Here is a 26196-nt window from a genome sequence, read left to right on the forward strand (position 1 = left end):
TCTGCATGTCCATAATAGTATCCACCTGTCAGAGAACCGTGGGTGTGAAAGAAAATCATTTCTATCCAATATGCAGTAACCACCAGAACCCAGTGCTTGGGGCTCTCAAGAGGTGGCTGTCAAGGCATCCGCCAGGGCTGTGGGTGGTTGGTGCCCAAACTCAGCCCATACTTGGAGCAGTCTTTACCCCTGGGCAGGCTGTGTGCTCCGTGCTTAAGGGTGTGGGTGCTTGAGTCGAACTACCTTGGTTGGAATCAGCTCTCATGGTCGTTTAGCCTTTCTAAGCCCATTCCCCTCTCTGCAGAGTGAATAATGGTAGTACTTTCTGACAGGCTCCTTGTGAGCATGGAGATAGCTCTTAATACTGAGTCTGGCACACAGTGAGCCTTCCAGAAGTCTTCAGTCCTCTCTGGTACTATTACTACTACTCTTCCTGCAAAGGAGCTAGAAAAATAGTGGGGAAGCATGTAGTGCAGTCTAAATTATTATTTTACAAGGAGGTATCAGGCCCAGAGGCTTTAAGTGACTTGCCTAAACTCATAAGCAGGTGCCCAAGCCATGAGAGCTCAAGGTCCCCAGATTAATATTGAGAATGCCTGCTGTGGCCCATACCTGCTTTAGCACTGCTTGCCAGGTTGGCTCTGGGGCCTGAATCCTTACAGAGGGCACTGGAAGCCTTCATCCCTTTCCTCTGCTGACCCAGAGCCCCACGGCTCTTCATCTGAGTCCTATACTGGCCTGCTTCTCCTGAAGCTCAGAGTATATCAGATTTTGGGCCCAGTGGGAATCCGTTCACATTTACCCTAACTCCAACAACAACAAAAACAAACAAACAAACAAAAAGCTTGATTCGTAGGTATTATTCATACTTGTCATTTTAAGCTAGGACACCAAACTTGAGACAAATTACCTCGGAAAGTAACTCTATAAAGCAGCTGATCAAACCGCTCCCGGAGCCTGTGGCAGTCAGGGCATGGCGGGCTGCCCTCCATCCTTCTCGGTTACTGACACAGATCATTCTGAGCATCTCTTTTCCTGCTCACAAAGGAGAGTCTAGGAGCTCCATTCTCTTCGATTACTCTAAGGCAAGATGATAAACTAATAAACTACAATTACATTTATCTTTTTAACTCTGTTCTTTTTTTTTTTAAGGAAAATTTTTTTTTAAAGATTTTATTTATTTATTCATAGAGGCAGAGAGAGAGAGAGAGAGAGAGAGAGGCAGAGACACAGGCAGAGGGAGAAGCAGGCATCATACAGAGAGCCTGATGGTGGGACTCGATCCCCGGCCTCCAGGATCACGCCCTGGGCTGCAGGCGGCGCTAAACCGCTGCGCCACTGGGGCTGCCCTTAACTCTGTTCTGAAGCCACTCTGGGTTTACAGAAGAGTCAGAAGAGTCCAGAGCTCACACATACGTCTACCCCACCTTCCCCTTTTGTGAACACCTTGCATGGCCATGGTAGAGCGATCAAGACTAATACACTAACATCAGTACTATAACCAGACTACACACTCTATTCATCTTCACCGATTTTTCCACTCACATACCAGTTTTCTGTTCTGTGATCCTGCTTCTGATCCAATTTCACCACATTGCATTTAGGTGTCGTGTCTTCTTGGCTTCTGATCTGTGACACTTCCTCAGTCTTCGTTTTTCATGACCTTTATAACTCATGAAAGAGAGTCAGGGATGTTGTAGACTGTCCTTTAGCTGGGGCTTGTCCGGTGTTTTCTCATGATGAGGTTGCAGTGAGTATGATGGGTTTTTGTCTAGAACACCACAGTAGTGACATGCCTCAATTCCATTTTAATTTTAGGGTGCAATGCTTTTCATAGCTTTGTTTTTTCACCCCCGAAACAGCAGGGGAAACTGCTGGAACTTTGCTGGATCCCTCTGCCCAAGCCCCAGTACTGATACCCCTGCCAGACCCCTGCGGAGCCAGGACAGAGATGTTCTCTTCTTCTCCATCAGGTCTCTCTTGCTTTCCTATGACCAGTCCCCTAACTCCCCTGCTATATTCCCTCAAGGATTTAGGGGAGATTTTTTCAGAAGACCCAGTCACAGTTTAAGAAACAAAAATGTCAAGTTTTCTTATCATTAAAAATTGTTTGTGACCACTGAGCCCTTAAGTCCTATCAACTCTCATCTAACTTTCGAGTGGTTACTAAGATAAGTCATGTTGTTTTTCTTAACCTCGAGATTATGTTGATTTTAGTTATAGTCAATTTGTATCCTAAGAAGAGAGCTGATGGGCCCACAAAGCTTAATTCATCTTTAAGGTGTGAACTAAAACTTTTAAGATGCTGGTGTGTTTTATTAAATGTATTATTTCTGCAGACTGAAGTCACTTGTCAGCACCCATAGGAATTGGGGATATTTAGCACTTTGTTTTAGTAAAGGACTTTGATTAACATTTTACTTTGCTAATTTAGCACAAAGGAAGCATCTGAAGGTAGCTTGCAGTGGAAGAACTTTGGCTAGCAAGATTTGCCTCTTCCCACCCAAGAGAGAGTTTTGAGTCTGTGACTTGGCTATTCATTCAGTCAGGAACATAACAAAGGAAATAGAAGTTTCCAGGCCAAAGGAAAAAATGGGTGTCCAGTCCCAGCTTCCTGCCCAGCCTGATGCCCAGGATGAGCGTGCAGTGGGAGGGAGGAGGATGGGCAGGTCAGAGTGGTGCTCAGGGCCAGCAGGTACAGAGACAGAGGCTGGACACCAGGCAGCAGGTCCCAAGCCACTGCCCGTACTGTTTCTGCTTTATGTAGTAAGCTGACCCGAGCTGGGCTGATAGCAGTACATGCCCTCCACCTAGCCAAGTCTATCATCTAATGTTCCTGGCTGGCCCAGGGCAGGCATCAGGTCAGCCTCCATGGCTGGGACCACAGAATGTGGGCCCTCTCGAAGGCTTCTAACTTTCCGACCCAAAATGTCCCTCAGGACCAGCCTGAAACAACCTGGGAGTCAGGCAGAAGGTTGTGCTGTGTTGTGGAGCACTCCCTTCTAGACCCTTCCTCCTCCCCCATGATGATGTGCTATCAGCTCCACCCTCTGCGTTTCCACTGTCCCTCCTGATCACAGGGGACCAATGTAAAAATCCATTGGCATGCAGCTGAAAATAGCTGATGGAGCCCAGGAGGCTCTGTATTCCCTCCCACCCCTTTCCCAGGGTGTGAGGCTGGATGATGGCTTGGCTTAACTCCCCTCTACGTTTGGTTTTTAGAGCTGGTGTTTTCAGTTTTCACAAAGATTTTCCCCTGAAATGGGTATTGGTATCTGGTTATGGCTTTGTATTCTCAATAAGTATGTTTACCCAGGATAAGTGAGAAACTTAAGAAACTTTTTTTTCCATAAAAGGAAAGTCCTTTATTAATATGGCAAATCCAAACTTTCTAAAAGTCCATGTAAAGAAATACTGCAAATCACAGGAAGATTTAGGAATGCAGGCACACTTCTACCCAATGCCTAAATTCCCATGATGAACCCATGAATGGTTAGGGGTAAGTCTGCAGTCCCCCATGCCCACTTCCAGCCCCAGCTTTGACCCTCACACATTACTTCTTTCCGTGTGTACAGGTGACGACAGTTGGCAGATGTAGATGAGGCAGTCTTTTACGTTAGAGATTCTTATGTTGTTAAATTCAAACAAACCATCATGGTTAATGATAACTATTTTCTAACTAATGGTTTCAGACTCTTGAAAAGGTACTGGGAGAATAGTTTTGGCTCAGGACCCCTCTTCACCACTGGTTGGTTTGCAACATTTGCAGGTACTGGCACTTTCAAACTCAAGCAGCTAGTGGACTCAAGAATTCAGAACTGAATGTAGCTGAATAATAACGAAGCAAGGGACTAATAATGAGGGACTGATATGAATAGATCAATAGCTGTAACTTGTCTTTATACACAGGAGCATAAAGATTGGCCGGGATTGGATTTTTAAGGGCTGCATAACTTCTGCTGAGTTCAGAGTCTAGCTGTTAGGCAGTGGCATCCTTTCTGAAGCATTTTAAGGATAGTGACAACATGATGTTTTAGGCATGAGGTCCGTGTTCCTGCTCATCCTCACCTATGGCTTTGAACCTGGCCTGACTTAGGCCCAAACATTAGGATGACTGTTTGATCTCTATTCATTTAAAATGGACTATCAGAAACTCAGAAGAAATTAATGTAAAGTGAGAAAAATAGTAAATCTAACTTTAGGTAGAGTATCCTTTTTAAATGTAGAGGAAGAATTAATCCCTTATCCTTTTTAAAACGTAGATGAAGAATTAATCCCTAGCTTGTCATAGGAGGTCACCTCCTGTTAGAGGGCTGTCAAACGCATTGATGAGTTTTTGAGTTTTTACCCTCCAAGGTGATGAATCTCTGGTGCATGTAGAGCTGATAGGGCTCTAAAGAGTCTGTTTCATTTTAAAGTGTTGATGTCATTCTCCAGTGTGAGATTTTTTTGCAGACACATAGGACACTGTATCCATCTTGAGGTTGTTCTCATACTCTGTGCACATTCTGTGACAGGAGCTAACAGAGTATCATTCTGTTGGTTCAAGAATAATAATTACTGGTAAAGATTTCATCTTAATGTCACTTTGTCATAGCATTCTTAGAGCAGAATGTATTTCTTTCCCAGATCAAAGGTATATGTTTTTTACATATATATTTTATATATATATTTTTATATATTTTTATATTATATATTTGTAATATTTTTAATCTTGTAATGTTGGATCTACAAGCCTCTTTCCACATGCAGATAATCTCTTTCAATCATTGTCATAGTCCATGTTTATTCTTTCTCTATGACTTTTTAAAAATGAGGCCTGGCCTTGGTGGGATTTAGTACTGAGAAAATGAAGAGGGGAACAAGACACTTACTAATACCAGTCTCAAACTGGTTGAAAAATAAGAGTGGAGATACAGTTGACCCTTGAAAAACACAGGTTTGAACTGCACGAGTCCATTTACACTTGGATATTTTCCATAGATACAGTACCGTAAATGTATTTTCTCTTCCTTATGATTTTCTTAGTAATATTTTCTTTAACCTACTTTATTGTGAGAATATAGTATAAAATACATAAACCTACAAATATGTACTAATCTGTAGCTTATATTATCAGTAAAGCTTCCGGTTAATAGCATGTTATTAGTAAGTTAAGCTCTTGGGGGAATCAAAAGTTATACATGGATTTTGGATTGTGCTGGGGGTTGACATCCAGGGTTATTCAAGGGTCAACTGTACTTATATGGAAGGTGAAACTGGGGAGAGGTCCCGGAGGGAAGAGGCTGACCTCGTGGGAGCTGGGACCCCAGAACGTGCAGGGCATTTACCTTCTTGGGCACCTCATGTTAGTATTACATGTTAGTATTTTCCTCTGTCTTCCAAGAATCTAGGGGGATTTGTGGAAATAACTGATAGGCTGCCCTGTATTGAACTTTGTAAATATGGATACACTGTAAAGTAAGCTCTGGGTTTAGATGAAATAAGAAATTATGAGTAAACCACTTATATCAATGATAACTGTTTTCATTAAATGAAATTTTAGACCAGGAACTTAGATTTTGTGACTTTCTTCAGGTTTATTAAGCTGAGATTCTGTATCTATTTCTACAGTAAGCTGGTTTGGGGGAAATGAGTAGAATTTGTGTGTGTGTATGTGTGTGTGTACATATAACTTAATTGCTATTCAGTACACTTAAAAGAATATAGTCTACATTAAGACATAAGGAATAATAACAAAAGCAGCCTCCGTTTGGGGTGTCTGGGTGGCTCAGTTGGTTAAGCGTCCGACTGTTGATTTCAGCTCAGGTCATGATCTCAGGCTCCTGGGATTGAGCCCTGCATCGGGTTCCATGATCAGCAGGGAGTCTGCTTCACAATTCTCTCTCTCCCTCTGGCCCTTTCCCCCAGTAAATAAATAAATCTTAAATAAATCTTAAAAAAAAAAAAAAAAGCAACCTGAGCTAAAGAAACAGAACATTACTAATACATTTGGAATCCAGCCTATACTTATTCTCCATCCTGCCTCCCTGGATTTGTGTTTATCATTCCCTTACCTTGCTTTATGATCTTAGTACATATGGCTGAAGCCCTAAACATTATATTAGATAGATGGTCATGTTTCTGAGTCTTACGGAGCCTTATATACCTATCATTCAGCGTAGCGTGCTCTGCAACTTGCCCCTTAGCTTGAGATCCATCCTTATTTGTAGCTGCAGCTCTTTTGCTGTTTGGTGCTCCGTCCTGGCCAGGAACATGAGCTGTTCCCAGTTTCCTCTGTCTCAAACAAGATTGTGGTTGATGTTCTTGCTTATGGCCCAGTGAACATAAAATCTGAAGAACATATGCCTAGAAGTAGGATTGCTGGCTTGCTCCTGATGTCCAGGGCTACTGCATAGCGCCGGAAAGGTCTTGACAGGTTGGAAGCTTCCACCAGCAGTGGAGAGTTCTCATTGCTCCATGTTCTTGCAATTAGCCGATGTCATGGGACTTCAGATGTTTTGTCGGTTTCATGGTATAAAATGAAGTTTCACTGTAGTTAAAATTTGCAATTCTAGATGATGAAATCAGGTTGAGCATTCTTTCATGTCTGTTGGCCGTTCACCTTTCCTCTTCTACAAGACTCCTGCTCACATATTTTGCCCATTCATCTATGAGATCATTGTTATTTTCTTTCTGTAGCAGTTTGCTGCATCATCCAGGGATTTTTTTTTTTTTTTTTTTAATCAGATATGTGATGTCAGTGTCCTTTCCCATCTTATCACTTTCTTCACAGTGTCTTCTGAAGAACAGAGATTTTACATTTTAACGTGAACGAACTTATCTCTTTTCCTGGCATTTATACTATATATATATATATATATATATATATATATATATATATACCTTATTTTAGAAATTCTTCCCTACCCGAAGGTCATAAGCATTTTTTCCATATTTTCCTCTCAAAGTTTTAAAGTTATGCCTTCCATACTTAAGGATCTTAATCCACCTGGAATAATTTTGAAAATGATATAAGGAGTCAAGTTTCTTTTTTTTTCTTCTTCATGGCATCCAGTTGTCTTGCACTGATTATTGAACATGTATAGGTTCTCTGTATGCCCCATGATATACAGTACCACCCTGTCATAGTTTGAGGTTCTATCCATGCACATCTGTTTCCTGGAGCTGGACATGTTCTCTTGGGTTTGCCTCATACCTGTACCCCGTTATCTTAATAGCCATACCTTTATGTTACCTTTTATCTGTTGAGTCAAGTTTCCTTACTTATCTTTTCCAGAAGTGTCTTGCTTACCTGGCCCTTCTCTGCCATATGAATTTTATAATCTGCATGTTCAGTTATACACACGTGTATTCCTGTGAGAATTTTTCCTGATTGCATATACAGACCCTACGTGCGCAGCTCAGTAAATTTTGCCAGATCTAACACACCTGCGTAACCAATACTCCAAACAAGGTCTAGAATATTTCTGTCACCCTCGATATTTCCTTGTGTCCCTTTCCATTTGGTCACCCCCTTCCCTCCAAGGTCTACACCATTCTGATTTCTGTCGCTAGAGAGGAGCGTTGCCTACTTTTGAACTTCATCTAAATGAACATATACCGTAGGTGTATCATTTTTTTCATTCAGTGTTTTTTATTTCATTCATATTGGTGTTTACCAGTAATTTATTCCTTTTTTTACTTCCAAGTCATGTGAATACCACACATTGAAATGAATACAAATGAATAAAACTGAGCTGTTTCCTATTTGGGTCTATTGAATAAATAGAATAAAGCTGAATAAAGCTGCTGTGAATAAAGCTGCTGTGCACATTCTGGTAAAGGTCTTTCGGCAGACATTGATATGTGCTCAAGAGAACTGGAAACATTCAGAGTGGAATTGTGGAGAAACAGGAAAAATGCATGTTTAACTTTATAAAAAACCATCAGATTTCCACAGCGATCACATCATTTTTTTTTAAAGTTGAAATGTACTTGACATATAGTGTGATTAGTTTTAGGTGTACAATGTAATGATTTCACAATTCTCTACATTACTCGGTGCTCACTATAGCAGGTGTAGTCACCATCTTTCGCCACACAATGTTATCACAATATTATTTTTTTAAAAAAAGATTATATGTATTTATTTGAGAAGGAACAAGAGAGAGTAGAGGGACGAGCAAAAGGGGAAGGAGAGGGACAAGTGAACTTGGTGGTGAGCAGGGAGCCTGACTCAGTGCTCGATCTCAGGACCCTGAGATCATGACCTGAGCCAAAGGCAGACACTTAACCAACTGAACCACCCAGGTGCCCCTACAATATTATTGACTATATTTCCTACATTATACTTTTCATCCCCATGACTAATTTATTTTATTTTATAACTGTATATTTGTATCTCTTAATCCCCTTCAACTATTTCACTCCTCACTCCAATCTCCTCCCCTCGGACAACCATCAGTTTGTTTTATGGTTCTATCTCTGCTTTTTTGTGTTTTGGGGGAGGGGGTGGTTGTCTTTTGTTCTTTGGTTTTTGTTTTTTAGATTCCATATGTAAGTGAAATATTTGTCTTTCTCTGACTTATTTCACTTAGCATAATACTCTATAGATCCATCCATGTTTATATGGCTGACTAATATTGCAAAATATTTATATGTATACACATACACAAGTATATGTAACATATACATCATATCTTCTTTATCCATTCATCTATCAGTGGGCTCTTGAGTTGCTTTCATATCTTGGCTATTGTCAGTAAACATAAGGGTGCATTAATCTTTTTAAATTACTATTTTCATTTTCTTTGGGTAAATACCCAGTAATAGAATTACTAGGTTGTATGGTATTTTAAAATTTTTTTGAAGAACCTCCATACTGTTTTCCATAGTAGTTGCATCAATGTACATTCCCGCCAACAATCTGTGAGGGTTCCTGTTTCTGCACATCCTCACCAACATTTGTTATTTCTTGTCGTTTGGATACCAGCCATTCTGATAAGTGTAAGGTGACGTCTCATCGTGCCATGATTACTGATGTTGAGCGTCTTGTCATGTGTCTGTTGGCCATCTGTATGTCTACTTTGGAAAAATGTCTATTTAGTCCTCTGCTCATTTTTCAATCATATTATTTGTTATTTTGTTGTTGAATTATATAAGTTTATGTATTTTGGATATTAACCTTTACTAGATATATATTATATTGTTACAAATATCTTCTCCCATTCAGTAGGTTGCCTTTTCTTTTTTTTTTTTTTTTTTTTTTTTTGATGGTTTCCTTCACTGTAAAAGCTTTTTATTTGGCATAGTTGCAATAGCTTATTTTTGTGTCTCTTGCCCGAGAAGACCTATCTAGACAATAGTTGCTGATGTCTAAGAGGTTACTGCCTATGTTTCCTTCTAGGAGTTTTATGGTTTTAGGTCTTATATTTTAGGTCCTTAATCCATTTTTGAGTTAATTTTTGTGTATGGTGTAAGAAAGTGATCCAGTTTCATTCTTTTGGATGTAGCAGTCCAGTTTTCCCAGCACCATTTGTTGAAGAGACTGTCTTTTCTCTATTGTATGTTCTTGTCTCTTTTGTCATAGATTAATTGACCATGTAAGTGTGGTTTTATTCCTGGGCTCTTTGTCCTGTTCTGTTGGTCTATGTGTCTGTTTCTGTGCCAGCATCATACTGTTCTGATTACTGCAGCTTTGTGGTGTATCTTGAAACCTGGGATTGTGATGCCTGCAGCTTTGTTCTTTCTCAAGATTGTTTTGGCTCTTCAAAGTCATTTGTGGTTCCATACAAATTCTGGTATATTTAGGATTATTATAGTTCCATGGAAAATATTATTGGTATTTGATAGGGATTGACGTGAATCTGAGACGGATTTGGGAAGTATGGACATTTTAACGATATTAATTATTTTAATCCATAAGCATGGTATATCTTTCCATTTGTGTTGTCTTCAGTGTCTTCTATCAGTGTTTTGTAGTTTTCAGAGTACAGGCTTTTATCTCCTCAGTTAAATTTACTTTTAAGTATTTCATTTATGATGCATTTGTAAATGATACATTTTTTGAAATTTCTCCTTCTGCTACTTGATTATTCATGTATAGAAATACAGCAGATTTCTCTGTTTACTTTTGTTCCCTGTGGCTTTACAGAATTCACTTATTCTAATGGTTTGTTTCAGTGGAGTCTTTAGGGTTTTCTGCATATAGTATCACGTCATCTGCAAACCCTGACACTTTTACCTCTTCTTTACCAATCTGGATGATTTTTATTTCCTTTTCTTGTCTGATTGCTGCAGCTAGGTCTTCCAGGAGTATGTTGAATAAAAGTGATGAGAGCGAACATCCTTCTTTTGTTCCTGTTTTAGAGGAAAAGCTTTTAAGTTTTCAGCTTTGAGTATGATGTCAGCTGTGGGGATGATACCATTTTATACATCTTTCAAAGAAATATGAGATTTTTAGTTGTTCTTCATCCTCATTAATGTTTAGCATTGCCATTAACATTTAATCCTTTTACTTGTAACCATTCTAAGAGATGTGAAATGTTATTTCGTTATGGCTTAAAATAAATTTCTCTTACGACTAATGATGGTGAACATCTCTTTTCATGTTCTTATTGGTCACTCATATACCCTCTTTTTTTTTTTTCAAGTTTATTTATTTTAAGTAATCTCTACACCCAACATGGGGTTTGAACTCAACCCCAAGAATAAGAGTCACTCGCATGCTCCTCCAAGTGAGCCAGCCAGGAGCCTCTTGTATACCTTCCTTTTTCGCATATTTAAAAAAAATAAGTTTGTCTTTTTATTATTAATTTGTAGAAGTTTTTATGGATTCTACATATGAGCTCTTTGCTGGATGTGTAATACCGCAAATTTTTCTCCCAGTCTGAGGCTTCCATGTTCACTTCCCTAATGATGCCTTTCAGTGGACACAGTTTTTAATTTTTATAAAATCCAGTTTATCAACTTTTTTATGGTTAGTGCTTTCTGTATCCTAAGAAATCTTTGTATACCTCAAGGTCTCAAAGATATTCTTCGATATTTTCTTCTAGAAGCCTAATAGTTTTGGCCTTTGCTTTTAAAATAATTTGATTCATCTCAAATTAATTTCTGTATATGGTGTGAGACAGGAATGTTTAAAGTAAAATTTTCCCCTCATTAGGTTATCCAGTTGTTTCAGCACCATTTATCCATGACTTTTGGTATTTGGTATTGGCACTTTTGTCAAAAACCAATTTCATGCATATGTGTAGGTCTGATTTGATCTTCTGTTCCATGGATCTGTTTGTCTTTCCTGTTATCTTAATTATTGCAATTTTATAGCAGTTTCTGAAATCAGTTAATGTATGTCCTTCATGTTTGTTTTTCATTTTCAGGATGGTTTTGACAATATGGGTACTTTAATTGCCATTTCAATTTTTAAAACCAGCTTGTCAATTTTTGCAGGAAAATCTGCTGGGATTATAATTTAGTCTTTCTTAATGCTGAACAGTAAGATTTTATGTTTTTCTCCATAAAGATCTACATCTTTGTTAGATAATTCCTTCATAATTAATTTTTTAATACTGTTGAAATATCTTTTTTTAAAGATTAAAGTGTCTGTGGATGGAAATGCAGATTACTTTAATATGTTGATTTTTAAAATTAAGCAATATTTCTAAAATTTTAGTAATTCTAGTAGTTTATTTGTGAGTTTCCATGTAAACAGTAATAGTATCTGTAAATAATTACAGTTTTATGTTTCTGTTTTCAGTTTCATAACTGTTCTTTAGCTGGCAGAAACTTCCAATATGATGTTGGATAGAGATGGTGCATTAGTGTGCTGGGGCTTCCATAACAGAGTGCCATAAACTGGGTGGCTTAAACAATATAAATTTAAAAAATAAATAAACACCAAAAGTGTATTGCCTTATGGTTCTGGAGCGTAGAAGTCTGAGGACAGGGTGTCAGCAGGACAAAGTTAGCTTCTCTTGAGGGACACTCTGTTGCAGTCCTCTTGGCCAGCCTTCCGGTAGCCTCATGCATTCCTTGGCTGGTAGATGGCCTTCTCCCAGTCTTTGCACTGTGTGTGTCTGTCTTGTCTCCAGCTCTCTCCCGTTGTATAATGACACCTGTCATATGGGGTTAGGGCTCACCCTAATGACCTCATCTTAAGTTGATCATCTTCAGTGACCCTGTTTCCACATAAGATCCTATTTGCAAGTGGTAGGGAGTTAGGACTTTAACATATTTGGGGGGACATAATCTACCCATAACAGATGGCAATAGTCTTGTTCCTTGTTTTACGCTTTTTCTCTTTTATTTTGTAAATGTGATAAACCAACAGATTTTATTACCTTAAGCCAATATCACATGCCAGCTTATTCATACTGTGTGTGTGTGTGTGTGTGTGTGTGTGTGTGTATGTTCAGGGTGCTAATATTTAATACTTTTCCATGTGATTTATAAGTAAGAATGATTAGGATTTTCTTTTTTCCTATATCATTATTGGGTTTGGATATTAAAGTTATATTTTATACTGGCTTTATAAAAGGAAGTGGGATATGTGCCCCCTCCTCTTTTTTTTTTTTTTTTTTTAATTCTCAGGAAGATTTATTATTTAGAGTTGGTACTATCTGATTCCTGAATGTTTGGTAGAACTTGATAGAAGAGCCATGTGGACATGGTGCTTGTTTTCTGGGACAGTGTCCATGAAAGCAGAGTATAGGGCAGTCCTGGTGGCCCAGCGGTTTAGTGCCGCCTACAGCCCAGGGCCTGATCCTGGAGACCCGGGATCGAGTCCCACATCGGGCTTCCTGCACGGAGCCTGCTTCTCCTTCTGCCTGTGTCTCTGCCTCTCTCTCTCTCTCTCTCTCTGTGCCTCTCATGAATAAATAAATAAAAGAAAAGAAAAGAAAAGAAAGCAGAATATAGCCAGTGCCCTTGCATTGCTTATAAATTCATCTGAATCTGCTCTTTCCTGGGCCTGTAGAAGCCTGTATAACTGTTGTTACAGATCTTAAGTCAAGAACATGGAAAAACATTTTTGAAGCTTATGGGTAACCTCAGAATCTCCACTGCCCAGCTCGGGATATAGCAGAAAGAATGAAATTGTCATACTTGAGTTGAGATTTAAGAAACATAAAGAATCTGAGGGAAGAGGGGATCCCTGGGTGGTGCAGCAGTTTGGCGCCTGCCTTTGGCCCAGGGCGCGATCCTGGAGACCCGGGATCGAATCCCACGTCGGGCTCCCGGTGCATGGAGCCTGCTTCTCCCTCTGCCTGTGTCTCTGCCTCTCTCTCTCTCTCTCTCTCTGTGACTATCATAAATAATAAAAAAAAAAAATTCTCTTTAAAAAAAAATCTGAGGGAAGATGCTAAGCAGCAAGAGCCTTTCACAGTGGCTACGGGTGTGAACTAGAAGATAATGTTTCTGTGTACACCTGCAAAAGAAAATTAATATTTTTCCATTAGCATTTTCAAAGATGCTCACTTAGATTCTAATGTTACCAGCAGGGTGTGTAGGCTCTCAATGTGGTGGAAAGTCATTACTAATATTTTAACTTTGGTCCTTAGTACATATTGTTTTACATACTTGCTTATTTTTCTAGTCCTTTTTCTTTAATGTGTTTGGGATACTCTTGGGAAATGGAGCAGTGGGTTTTTTTTTGTTTTTTTGTGCACACTTAAAAGTGTTTATTGTGTTTGTAGTGTTATTCTTATTTGAACTACTGTCTGTGAGCGTACTAATATTTTTCAGTCTCTTTCCCTCACTAGCTCTGAATTTTGCAGTTTTGAGAAATATATTAAAATGTTGCTCTTTCAAATGATAGCCATGCTTTTTAAGATGATATTCTATCAAAAAGTTAGTCTAAATTTCAGATCAATTTGAGATCACAATATGAATTGTACATCTTAGAGAAAGTTTCAATTTTGTTACCATGTTGAAACCTCTCTGACTTCAGACCCCCAGTAACTTGGACTTAATGATAATACAGAGTGGTTTGGCCTACAGTTTACCTTTTTACGATTCATACTGTCTCAGAGTGGGTTTATCCTATGAATTAGATCATGGAGAAAATCTCCCTGCTGCTTGAAGGAGTAAACCACTTTTAGGTACCAGAATGTTATTGCATCAGCTTTCAGTTACCCTTGTGTGATCCTGATTTAGCAACTGTAAAGTTTATAACACATTGCTGATAATTGGGAGGCTGTATTATCTATCCCCTAGTTCCAAGTTTGTGCCCTAGACAACATCTCCCCGGTATCCCCACCCCCAGCCTCTGCTAAGCACCATTTAACTCTATTTGTATGAGTTTGACTCTTTTAGGTACCACATATAATTGAGATCATGCAGTGTTTGTCTTCCTGTGTCTGAATGATCTCACTTAGCATAATGCCCTCCAGATCCATCCATGTTGTCACAAATGGCAGCATTTCTTTCTTTCAGCTGAATAATATTCCATTGCCTATATACACACACACCTTTACCCATTTCTCAGTTGAAAGGCTCTCCTGGCCTGTGAGGGAAAAATTCAAAATCCCTGGATAGCCTAATGGGGTTCCTTTGAAGGTCATAATGTTTCTTCCCCTGGCTGCTTTTAGAATTCTTTCTTTATCCTTGATTTCTGACAGTTTGATGATAATGCGTCTTTTTTGCATTGAGATAATAGGGTGACCTGTTGGCTCAGTAACCTTGGATGTTCATTTCCCTCCCCAGGTTTGGGACACTCTCAGCTATTATTTCTGTAAATAATTTTCTGCCCCATTCTCTCTTCTGAAAACTGCAGGTGTTCCAGCATCTGTTCTTTTGGTGGAATCCTGTTGATCTCTCTCCGGCTTCCTTCACTCTTTATTCCCTTCTCCTCGTCCTCCTCCAATCTCTAACCATTTCTGTCCTCCATACACTTTACCCTACTGCAGATGCCCTATTGCATTTTTCATTTTACTCATTGAGTTCTTCAGCCTCAGAATTTCCATTGGGGTCTTTTTTTTTTTTTATGATTTCTTTTTCTTTGGTAAAATCTCGTTTGGATCATGTAATTTTTTTCAAAGCTTCACTGAACTGGCTGAGTTTTCTTGTAGCTCAGAGTTTCTTCAGAGCAGCTACTTTGAATTTTTTAATCAGCTAGATCACAAATTTCATGCCTTTGAATTCAGTTTTGGAGGAGTTACTGCTGTCTTTGTGATGGCACGTGTTCTTGGTTTATCATGTTCCTTGTGGCTGTGCGTTGCCGCACTCATATTTATGGTAGCGGACACCTCCCTCAATCCTTGCAAGTTGCCTTGAGAGAGGGTGTTCAAGCTGCGAATCAGTGGGGGCCAGTGGGGGCGGTAGAGGTAGGAGGGGATCAGTGGGGGCCGGTGGGGGTGGTAGAGGTAGGAGGGGGTAGGTGGAGGTTGGTGGGGGTAGGAGGGGGTAGGGGGGGTTGATGGAGGTAGAAGGGAAGGAGAGGGTAGATGGGGGTAGGAGGGGGTTAGTGGGAGTAGGTGGGGGTAGGTGAAGGTTGGTGGGGGTAGGATGGGGTAGGTGGGGGTTGATGGAGGTAGGAGGGAAGGAGGGGGTAGATGGGGGTAGGAGGTGGTGAGTGGGAGTAGGAGGGGGTCGGTGGGGGTAGGTGGGGGTAGGTGGAAGTCGGTGGGAGTAGAAGGGGGTAGGTGGAAGTCCGTGGGAGTAGAAGGGGGTAGGTGGGGGTTGGTGGAGGTAGGTGGGGGTAGCTGGGCGCTTGTGGGGATAGGAGGGGGTAGGAGGGGGCAGATGGGGGTCGGTGGGGGTAGGCGGGGAGGGGGTGAGGGGGGTGGGGGGTCGGCTGGTTGGTGCTTGGGCCTGGACCAGGCAGCTCTGCTCCCTTGCTCCTCCTGGTGGCGGGTTTCTTAAATGACGACGTCGTCTCTGGTTCCTCGGACTCTGGTGGCTGCTGGAAGGCCAGCCTCTTTTCCTGAAGGTGGCTCTGAGGCTCCTCTGGTTTCTCCCTCCCTGCACACTGTGGCCTGCTGTCCTGGCTCTGTCTGCAGGGAAGCGTGCTGGGGCAGCTGCACCCTGGGAGGAGGTGTGGGTCCATTGGGGGTGCCTGGAGCACACCGGTGAGGTCCCCAGCTGGGTGCTCCCACAGCTCCTGGTTGACTTCCTGCTACACACAACCCCCTTAAGGCCCTTTGCAGTTCTCATGGGCCTCTCTCCCAGTCTTCTCTCCCCAGGCAGGGACATCCAGCCTCAGTACTGTGGTTCCTCCTGGAGGGCCATGGGATTGTGCAGATGCCTCCCACACAGCTGGGGTAGCCGCACTCCTGCCCTGCTGTCCCCCATCTTCCCCTGTCCTCCCCCATCCTTCCCTGTCCTCTTCCATCCTCCCCCTGTCCTCTCCTGTCCTCCCTCATCCTCTCCGTCCTCCTCCGCCCTCTCTCTGTCCTCCCCATCCTCTCCCTGTCCTCTCCCTGTCCTCTCCCATCCTCCCTCGTCCTCCCCATGTCCTCTCCCTGTCCTCCCCATCCTCCCCCTGTCCTCCCTCTGTCCTCCCTCGTCCTCCCCTATCCTCCCTCGTCTTTCCCTTCTTCCCCCATCCTCTCCATCCTCCTCCATACTCTCCTGTCCTTCCTCATCCTCCCCCTGTTCTCCTTCATCTTCCCCCATCCTCCCCCGTCTTCCCCCATCCTCCTCATTCTCCCTCATCTCCCCCCTCTCCCCGTCCTCTCCCCGTTCTTCTCCATCCTCTTCCCATCCGCCCTCTGCTGCAGGGGCTGTACCCGCCCCCAGATGAGCCCCCCCCCCCCCCCCCGCCCCCGCAGTGCTTCCTTGCAGGCCCAGCCCGGGAAGGTTTCTCTTCAGGCTGCCCCTGCTGTGACCAGACCTGGATTGTCTTGTTTTCTGGTTCTGTGGGCTCCAGTGGCCCACTGGGACCTTCCCTGGGGATGACTGGACACTCCTGTCTCCTGTGTGCTCCCGCCCAGGTCAGCACCCGCAGGTTCTCTGCAGCCTCAGCAGGGGTTTGGGGGGTGGCTCCGGGCTCCGCAGCAGGGGCCTGTGTGCCTGTTGCTGGACCTGCCCATGGGTGAGGCCCCTTGGGCCCCAGATCCCGACCCCCTGCCGGGGCTCGGTGTGTGGGTAGATGTCTAACTTGTTGTGAAGAGGGTGGAGAGAAGGAGCAACATCTTAGCTGCCGTGAGGCTGACGTGGTGCTGCTTATAAACTACATTGAACTTTTGTTTTTAAGTCCTGTCCTGGGGAACTTGAGCAAGACTGGAGTCGCCTTGCTTACCATGTAGTGAAACAGTGTTGCACATCTTCTTAAATACTCATCCTGTCACTGTTTAATAAATCAGTTGCTTTTCTTACAGCCCTAGCTCTCCCCTCTCTCCTTCTCCCTCCATCCAGGATTTAGACTAAATATGGGTGTTTTCTGTATTTTCACCACGAACGTGTCTAGTTTATCTCTTGTGCAACAGGAAGACACTACACCTGGGGAGAGTGACGTAGGGGAGTTCGCTGGCGAGGGCCCGAAGCCTGTACCTCTGTGCCTTCTGCAGAGGGAAGGGTACACTTCACACCCCAATCGCAGCCTCGCTCTCCAGAGCTCCTGAAGGGCAGCCTGTACTGATCAAGCAGCGAAGGCAGTAGTATTTCGTGATACCTTGCTTTCAGGCACTTAGGATGTCTTAGACATAGGACATTTCAATACCTGTGTTTAACTCATTGGCATTTAAGTGGAAAAAGTATTGTCTAAGTTGGGTTTTGTGGTTCTATGCAGTCATGACAAATAGACAGTCGTCTTTCCAAACCGCTGGTGTCAGACACCAAAGCTTTTCTCCCAACGCCGGACTTTCCCTGGGACCCTCAAGTTCCCGCGGTCCCACATAGATGGACACGGTTCCTTCTCTGTGGTGCCTTAGTTCTGAGCCTCACACCAGACTTTCTTGCCCCTTCCTGTAGTCTCTGTGAAGAGGAGCTCACATAAGTGAGTCTGACGATGCCTGGGCCAGGGGAGAGTGTGTGCGAGCCCGTGTCTGGCTCACAGTTCAGTCTGCCCTTCAGTGGCAACACGGTGGACGCAGCCTCCTCGGCTGAGGGCAGAAGACAGAGTTATTTCATCTCCCGGTGCTCAGCTGGGGAAATGAAGACTGAAAGTAGGCTGGGGCTTTGAGAGGAATATATCCAAGATTAGATCAGGTTTATCAGGTAGTCACCACGGGCCAGATATTAAGCATTTCACGTGAGCTGACGTACTTATTCCTTAAGGTATTGTTATGAAGTAGGTGCCATGATTCCGTTCACTTTGCAGATGAGGAAACTGAGGCACAGAGGAGTTGAGTGACTTTCCCAAGGTCACAGAGTTAATAAGTGCTGGGAAGGAACTCCGATGGTGTCCGGCAGAAGTACCTCATCCCCAGACCTGATACCCTCCTTCCTGGGGATTTTATTGACTCAGGAAAGGAGACTGATGTTTTCCTCATGTAGGTGTGGCTGCCCCAATAGGCAGGGGGAGATAAGAAGTTACAAAATTCTATATTCTTTCTTGAATATTTCCAAGAGGTCTTCCACCCTTGGCTAGAGTGCCTCAAAGGATTAAGGAATTTAGACTCTCTTGAGGCCACCCTGCTTCTGGATAGCTTGAAGTGATGGAAGAGTCCATCTGGCCTTCCCTAACTTCTGTCTGCCTTCTGCAGACCTCTTTGGGGCTCCATTTCTCCCTCCTGTGTGGGTGGGTCAGGGAGCCTATGTGGATTGCCTTCCTGCAGGCTGGGACATCATGGAAAGGCCGTCTTGCTTGTTTCTGCTGCCTCTGACTTTGTCGAATGTGAAACCAGAGTCCTCAGAGGAGGACTTCAGAGGAGGAGGTAGGAAGGTGAGGGCCCCAGGTTGGGGCAGTTGGCCTCCCAGTGGAGGTCATCCATTAACTGACGTGTCAGTGACCTTCTCCCAAGTGCACCGGACACCTCAGCTCCTTACCTGACAGATGTAGAGATCTGAGGCATGTCTTTACCATGAACACATTTACTTGGGGAGCCAAGTATGATGCTGGAAAGAACACAGGGTTCAAGGTGTGGTCCCTGCCTCAGTGTTCGTGACAAGATCCAGGGGTAATACTTAACCACCTGATGCAGTTGTGATCCACTTCACTTAAATGCTAAATCAGGTGGCCAGAGAAGCTCAGGGAAAGATCAAGGGGGATCATTTTTGCCTTTTTCCATAACATTCCTGTTCTGTCGTCTCTGGGTGAATATGTGTGGTTGTCTTCTGCTGACAGGTATGTCTCCCAAGAACAACCTGAGGAGGCTCTGTGTAAATCTCAGCTCTGTTAAGAACGGGCAAGTTGGCCCTAATTAAAAGTGCATGCCAAATAAATAAATAAACAAATAAATAAATAAAAGCGTGTGTCTGTGCTATCCTGGGGTGTGTTGGGGGAGGTCTTCCATTTGCCTGGTGGAAGGAGACCCAGACGGAGAGCTTTTTCTTAACAGGGTCGAATGGTTTCCCTCCACTGAAATCATAACTGAGGAATTGGGCATATCCACTGAGACCCGACGTGGTCCTGCTTTGTGGTTGGCTACCCTGCATTAACCTTCCTGTCCCCGTCCCCACAGATCACCGCAGACATGATGAGCACCAAGGCCTTCACGCTGGTCTCCGCCGTGGAGTGGGAGCTGCTGGCGGGCGACAAGGAGCGGGTGCACATCGAGTGCGTGGAGTGCTGCGGAAAGAACCTGTACGTGGGCACCGGGGACTGCGTGGTTTACCACTTCCTGTTAGAGGAGCGGGCGCTTCCCACGGGGACGGCCACATTCTCTGCCACCAAGCAGCTGCACCGACACCTGGGCTTCCGGAAGCCCGTGAGCGAGCTGCGAGCGGCCTCGGCCCTCAACAGGCTGCTGGTGCTGTGTGACAACTCCATCACCCTGCTCAACATGATGAGCCTGGAGCCCGTCCCCTCAGGGGCACGCATCAAAGGGGCCGCAGCGTTGGCCTTGAACGAGAACCCGGTGAGCGGGGACCCGTTCTGCGTGGAAGTCTGCATCATCTCGGTCAAGCGCCGGACCATCCAGCTGTTCCTGGTGTACGAGGACCGGGTTCAGATCGTCAGGGAGGTGTCGACGCCGGAGCAGCCGCTGGCCGTGGCCGTGGATGGCCACTTCCTGTGCCTGGCTCTGACCACGCAGTACATCATCCTCAACTACAACACGGGCTTCTCCCAGGACCTGTTTCCTTACTGCAGCGAGGAGAAGCGGCCCATCGTCAAGAGGATCGGGAGACAGGAGTTCCTCCTGGCGGGCCCCGGAGGACTGGGTGAGCCTCCGCCGGCCCCTGCCTCCCGTCGGTCCGTTCCCTCGGCCTGGCCTCTGGGAACCCATGCCCGGACCCAACAGGGAGGATGTAGCTGTGAAAGGAGATGCCTGGGAAGGGCATCCGCCAGTGTCGAGGCTGGGTGGCACAGTGGCCGCAGAGGGCCTCGCCGGCGTTGGCCCATGTCCCCTGGCTCGCCCCACAGCTGTAGGGCTGGCGCAGCAAACGCAGGGCGGCTTCGGGCTGCACTAAAGAGGAGCCCCAAGGTGGCTCTGGGCAGACAATTCCTTCAAGTAAATAACTGCAAAATAAAAAGTCCTGTAGGACTTCCTTGGAAGATTTTCTCACGTGGGTGGGCTGGTCAGTTGATCGTTTTTAGCCTCCGCTGTCAGTCCCAGTGGAGATCCCTGAGATGTCTCTTCCAGGCCGGAGACGTCAGTGTTCCGGCCATAATAGTACCCACTGCGGTTCCATCCCACCGCGCTTTCTTGCCACCAGCCTCCTGAAAGGCCTTTCTTTGGCTCTGTCATCCCGCCTTGCGAATTCTCTGTGCCACCTTCTTGAAATTAAGACTCAGAGCTGCTCGTGGTTGGCGACTTGTACTTTCTTGCGGTTGCCGATGGCTCAGTTTAGGGCTTGTGTGTATCTGTGACCTGTGGGTGCTGGGGAGGGTGAGTCCTCACTGCCGGTACTCCTTAACCATGGTCTGTGTGTAGGCATCTCATCTCAGAGTGATGAGTACAAACATATTTTCTGGTAATAACATAAGTTGAAGTCATGAACTAGTTGGTGTACACTTAGTGGTTTTTACATTTTTTAAAAGATTTTATTTATTTGACAGAGAGCACAAGCAGGGGGAGCAGCAGAGGGAGGGGGAGAAGCAGGCTTCCTGCTGAGCAGGGAACCTGATGTGGGGCTCAGTCCCAGGACCCTGGGATCATGACCTGAGCTGAAGGCAGACGTTTAACCCACTGAGCCACCCAGGCATCCTGGTTTTCACTTTTTAAAATCGATTTTAATTTTCAGAGCAATTTTGGGTTCATAGCACGGTTGAGCAGGAAGTCCAGAGTTCCCCTACACCCACTGTCCCCAAACACACGCATGTCCTCCTGCACTAACCATATCCCCCCACCCCACCCCAGAGTGGCACATTCATGATAATGACTGAATCAACGTTGATATGTTACAGTCACCCAAGGTCTGTGGTTTCCGTCAGGGTCACTCATAGAGTTGTACATTCTGTGGGTCTGGACAAATGTATGATGACATGTATCTATCATTATGGTGCCATAGAGAGTATGTTCACTGCCTTTAAAATCCTCCATGTTCCTCTGTTCATCCCCTGCACCTCAACCTGTGGCAACTGCTGATCTTTCCAGATTGTCTTGTCGTAGGCTACCTTTTTGCACTGACAGCTTTCACCTAGTAACATGCATTTAAGGTTCCTCTACACCTCTTCGTGGCTTGATAGCTCAGATTTTTACCTTTTGGGAAAAAAATTCTTTATTTTTTCTTTAGCAAAAAAAGAAAGAAGAAAAATTCTTTATTTTTTTTTTAGCAAAAATTCACAATTTTAATGAAAAACTTGTCTTATGGAAAACATACATGTATATAGTAAAGAGAACATTCTGATGAACTCAAATGTATCCATCACTCAATTCCAGGCGTAACTAGTTCCTTGCCAGTTGTTTGATTTATCATTTATCACAGCATCATGGACATCATAGCACTTCTCCTATAAACTAATTGTTCAGTATGTAGTTCTAAGTTCCTTAAAAAGAAAGAAAGAGGGATCCCTGGGTGGCGCAGCGGTTTGGCGCCTGCCTTTGGCCCAGGGCGCGATCCTGGAGACCCGGGATCGAATCCCACGTCGGGCTCTCGGTGCATGGAGCCTGCTTCTCCCTCCGCCTGTGTCTCTGCCTCTCTCTCTCTCTCTGTGACTATCATAAATAAATAAAAATTTAAAAAAAAAAAAAAAAAAGAAAGAAAGAAAACCACAATACCATTGCTTTCCTAAAAAAAAAACCTTAACAGTGATTCCTTAATATCATCAAATATCAAGGCATGTTGTATTTCTCCTATTATTACACGTATGTAGAGAGACGTATGCAAATGCTTATCCATATACATTTATGTCTAAGGATTTGTATATTTATTTTCCAATTTGTTTGGGTCAGATCCCATACGCGGCCTGTACATTGCAGTTGATGGATCTGTTAAGCTTCTCTGGGTCATTAAGTCCTCTCTTAAGGTTCCTTCTTCTCTTTTTATTTTTCCCTAATGTTTTGTTGAAGGGGTTTGACCATTTCACCTATAGCTTCCCACGGCTTGAATTTTGATTATTTTATCCCCTTTTATTGTTTACTGTGTCAGGCTGACCTTTATGATTCCTGCCAATTGGTAATTAGGATGCCAGGTTTGTCAGATTCCTTTTTTTTTTTTTTTTAATGTTTTATTTATTTATTCGTAGACACAGAGAGAGATGCAGAGACACAGGCAGAGGGAGAAGCAGGCTCCATGCAGGGAGCCCGACGTGGGACTCGATCCGGGGTCTCCAGGATCACACCCCAGGCTGCAGGCGGCGCCAAACCGCTGCGCCACCGGGACTGCCATTTTTTTTTTTTTTTCAAAGATTTGATTCATTTATTCATGAGAAACACAGAGAAGAGGCAGAGACACAAGCAGAGGGAGAAGCAGGCTCCATGCAGGGAACCTGATGCGGGAATCGATTCCAGAACTCTAGGATCATGCCCTGAGTCAAAGGCAGATGCTCAACCACTGAGCTACCCAGGGATCCTGGTTTGTCAGATTCTAATGTAGGGTTTGTGAGGGTTTTGTTTTGTTTTGTTTTTGCTTATTTTGAGGAGAGACAAGAATTCCTCATAGGCGGTGGAGGACTTCCACTGAGGTTGTGTAATTTCTTTTTCTCTCTCTGTGATGTCAGTAGCCACTGATGAGTGATACGTGATGTGTGGACCCTTCGAATCATGGGGGGGCTGCCAAATGGCAGCATTCTGTTTCTGTCCTTTCCTCCTTCGTACATTAACTGGACTGCTTCAGTGAAGAGAAACTTATACTTTATTTCATTGCTCTCCAGTACATTGTATAAGAAAGGCAGAACGAGAGGGTTTTCAATAAGGTGATTCCTCTGTCTTCCGGAAGTGATAGTTTTTTAAAAACTATCATTTACGCATCATGGATGCAGACATATATGGTGTGTTTCCATCTATTTGTGCTGGGGGTGGGGAGGGAAGTTAATCCAGGTTGACTTCCAAGCCCCTTTCACATGACCCTGGGACGTTGATGGCCTTCTGGCGTGACAAGGTGTTCTAGGCTCATCTTGTGCATTTCCTGCCCTTGATCTGGTTGCAGCTGTTTCTCTAAGGACCCCTGATGTTTAGAGACCACAGTTGGGTGCTAAAGCTGCTTGCTGTCCATTGTTTTTAGGCCTCTTTAGGGACAGAGTTGGGAAGGATGTGTTTCTGTAAAGGTAAAATCCATCGTGAGGTCATACAGATGGAACCGATTCAGGGCTGCAGGACATTGACCTCGTCTGTCTCTGTGCTCATATCTGCTTTCAGCTGCATGGGAAGTCTTTGTAAACCACTGCCCAGTATAGTTGTTCCTTTGGTGAATCCCACAGTATGCAGAACGATGCTATCACCATCATTCCCACAACGTAATGACTGAAGAGAGTTTGGTTGTTTAGAGTTCTTTTTGTCTTTAAGGCAGGGTGTGGACGTAAAACCCGTCAGGGATGTACAGTCATGTTGCTGTGTCTTAAAGTCACTTGGAAGATTTCCCCTCTGTCTGGTTATGCCATCACCCAGGTATGCAGTTCATTTATTTTATTTTACTTCTGATTTTTAGGGATGGCTTTATTTAATTTTGTGTTTTTACTATGTAAACATTTACAAGGCTCCAAGTTAGGCAAGCTCCAGCAAGGTATACTCAGAGAGCTGGTATCCTGTCTCCTTCACTTATTCTCTTCTTCCCCCATAGGCAACCTGTATTTTTATGGTTTATCCTTTCATTTTTTAATAAAAAGTACAAATAAATATGTAGATATTTACATCTCTTTCTCAGTGCCTCTTTTTTTTTTTTTTTTTTTAACTAACAGTGTATTATGGTGATCCCTTTACAATATAATCCAAAGATATTTCTCATTTCATAGCTGCATGCTACTCTGTTGTGTGGAGTCACCATGGTTATCTCAATCAGGCCCCTATTGGTGGTCATGTGAGTTTTTTCCCAGTATTAACAGGGATTTTGTATGTGTGTGTGTGTTTTCCTGGTGCATCCATGGGAAAGCCTTCTGTAGGTGGGATTGTTGAGTCAAAGTACAAACGCATGTGAATTTTGCTAGGTATTGCCATATTCTTTTGATAGAAGTTGTATGTTTTCTGTCCTATGCAACATAGGACAATGCTATCCAAACTCCCATGTTGTTCCCAGTCCCATACATGAGAAATGGTATCAGTGTAGTTAGTTGCATTTCTCCTGTCATGAACAAGAGTAAACATTTTTAAAAATGATTTATTCATTTATTGGGGGGGGGGGCGTAGAGGGAGAGAGAATCTTAAGCAGACTCCTCTTGGAGCCCAATTTGGGCTCAGTCTCACAACCCCGAGATCACAACCTGAGTGGAAAACGAGCCAGTACCTTAATATTTCAGTTATAAAGGCTTTATAGTGAAAACATTTTACTCCAGTATCACTTGTATGCTCTCTTATACTTTACTCGTATACAGATTCTGTATGCAGCATAGTAATCACCAGCATTATTACATGGGACGCTCAGGCAATTAAGCATCTGCCTTTGGCTCGGATCATAATCCCAGGGTCCTGGGTTGGAGCCCCCTGCCCAATGTTGCTCAGCAGTCAATCTGCTTCTCCCTCTGTGCCTCTGCCTCCCCCCTCTTCATTCTCTCTCTCTCTCTCTCTCTCTCTCTCTCTCTCTCATTCTTTCAAATAAATAAGTAAAATCTTTATAAAAATATAGAACTAAGTTCAAATAAATTATTGTCAGGAATGCAAATGTACCTTTAAACATATGAAAGCTTTATATTTTCATTCTGCTCCTGTTTCTCTCTGAAGATTATACACACTCAGTCCCATGTCATGAGAAAGCACTCTTAGCTTTTTGCCTGAGCTTGAATTTTCCTATTCTCAGCAATACTTTGTTGAAATTTTCATAACGTGATGGAGTCTTGTGACTTTAAACTCTATCCTTTGATAATTACTTCTTGAGAAATGCAGATAATTCAGCTTTTCCTGACTCACACAGCCCCCTGGCCCCCTCCCCGGCTCCTAGTTCAGATAAGGGGACCTCTAATCTTTAAAGGGTGCATGATTGAAAGTAATGCTTTTTAAGGATGTACCATTTACATATTTATTACATTTGCACGTTGACAGCACTTGACTGGACAATATAGAAACAATAGTTTGTCACTTGCTCAGCAGACATAGAATTAATTCGTGGGTGTTAATAACAGTTACCTCCTGTTCCTAGTGGTTCTGCAGCCCCTTCTACTGCCTGCCCTGGGCCTGTCAGCTGCCAGTTACTGCTCCGCTCTTTTATTCCAGTGTCATCTTCTGCTTTCTGGGTGTATAGAAGCCTTAGTTCTTGACCTCTGGTTTCTGCTTATTTTACTCTGAGAACATTCATGTCAGGCCCTCTGCACTGTACACTTCCTGGCCCACATGCTACCCAGCCTTGAGTTGGGGAAATGTGGTCACCTGGATTTAATTCCAGGATGAGACTGGACAACATCTTACCATCCATGTCCCCATGAGAGTGAGCTATCCACTCTCACATGGTTACTTGACCCAAAGTGTCACAGCATCTTCTGCCTTAATGTGTGCTTGTCCTCCCGGGGCTTTATGATTGCCAACTGCCTGGGTGAGTGGCATGTAGGCACCTGTCCCCTCAGCTTCTTTTTAGCTGGCTGGCTGTAAA

General features: G+C 43.6%; 1 protein-coding gene across 5 annotated transcripts in view; it reads left to right on the forward strand.

Annotated features, from left to right (window-relative positions):
• Positions 1–26196, forward strand: part of TGFBRAP1 (transforming growth factor beta receptor associated protein 1) — a 63763-nt gene that overhangs the window by 4143 nt on the left and 33424 nt on the right. For 4 of the 5 annotated variants that reach the window (XM_072743109.1, XM_072743107.1, XM_072743110.1 and 1 more), the window contains exon 2: positions 19542–20241. In XM_072743109.1, the coding sequence (XP_072599210.1) occupies positions 19554–20241 (688 nt within the window). In that variant the 5' untranslated portion in view covers positions 19542–19553. Of the gene's footprint in view, positions 1–16703; positions 16911–19541; positions 20242–26196 lie in introns of those variants that run through there. The other variant, XM_072743106.1, reaches the window with a different exon arrangement.

Source organism: Vulpes vulpes, chromosome 16, assembly GCF_048418805.1.
Source record: "Vulpes vulpes isolate BD-2025 chromosome 16, VulVul3, whole genome shotgun sequence".
In the NCBI taxonomy this organism is placed as follows: Eukaryota; Metazoa; Chordata; class Mammalia; order Carnivora; family Canidae; genus Vulpes; species Vulpes vulpes.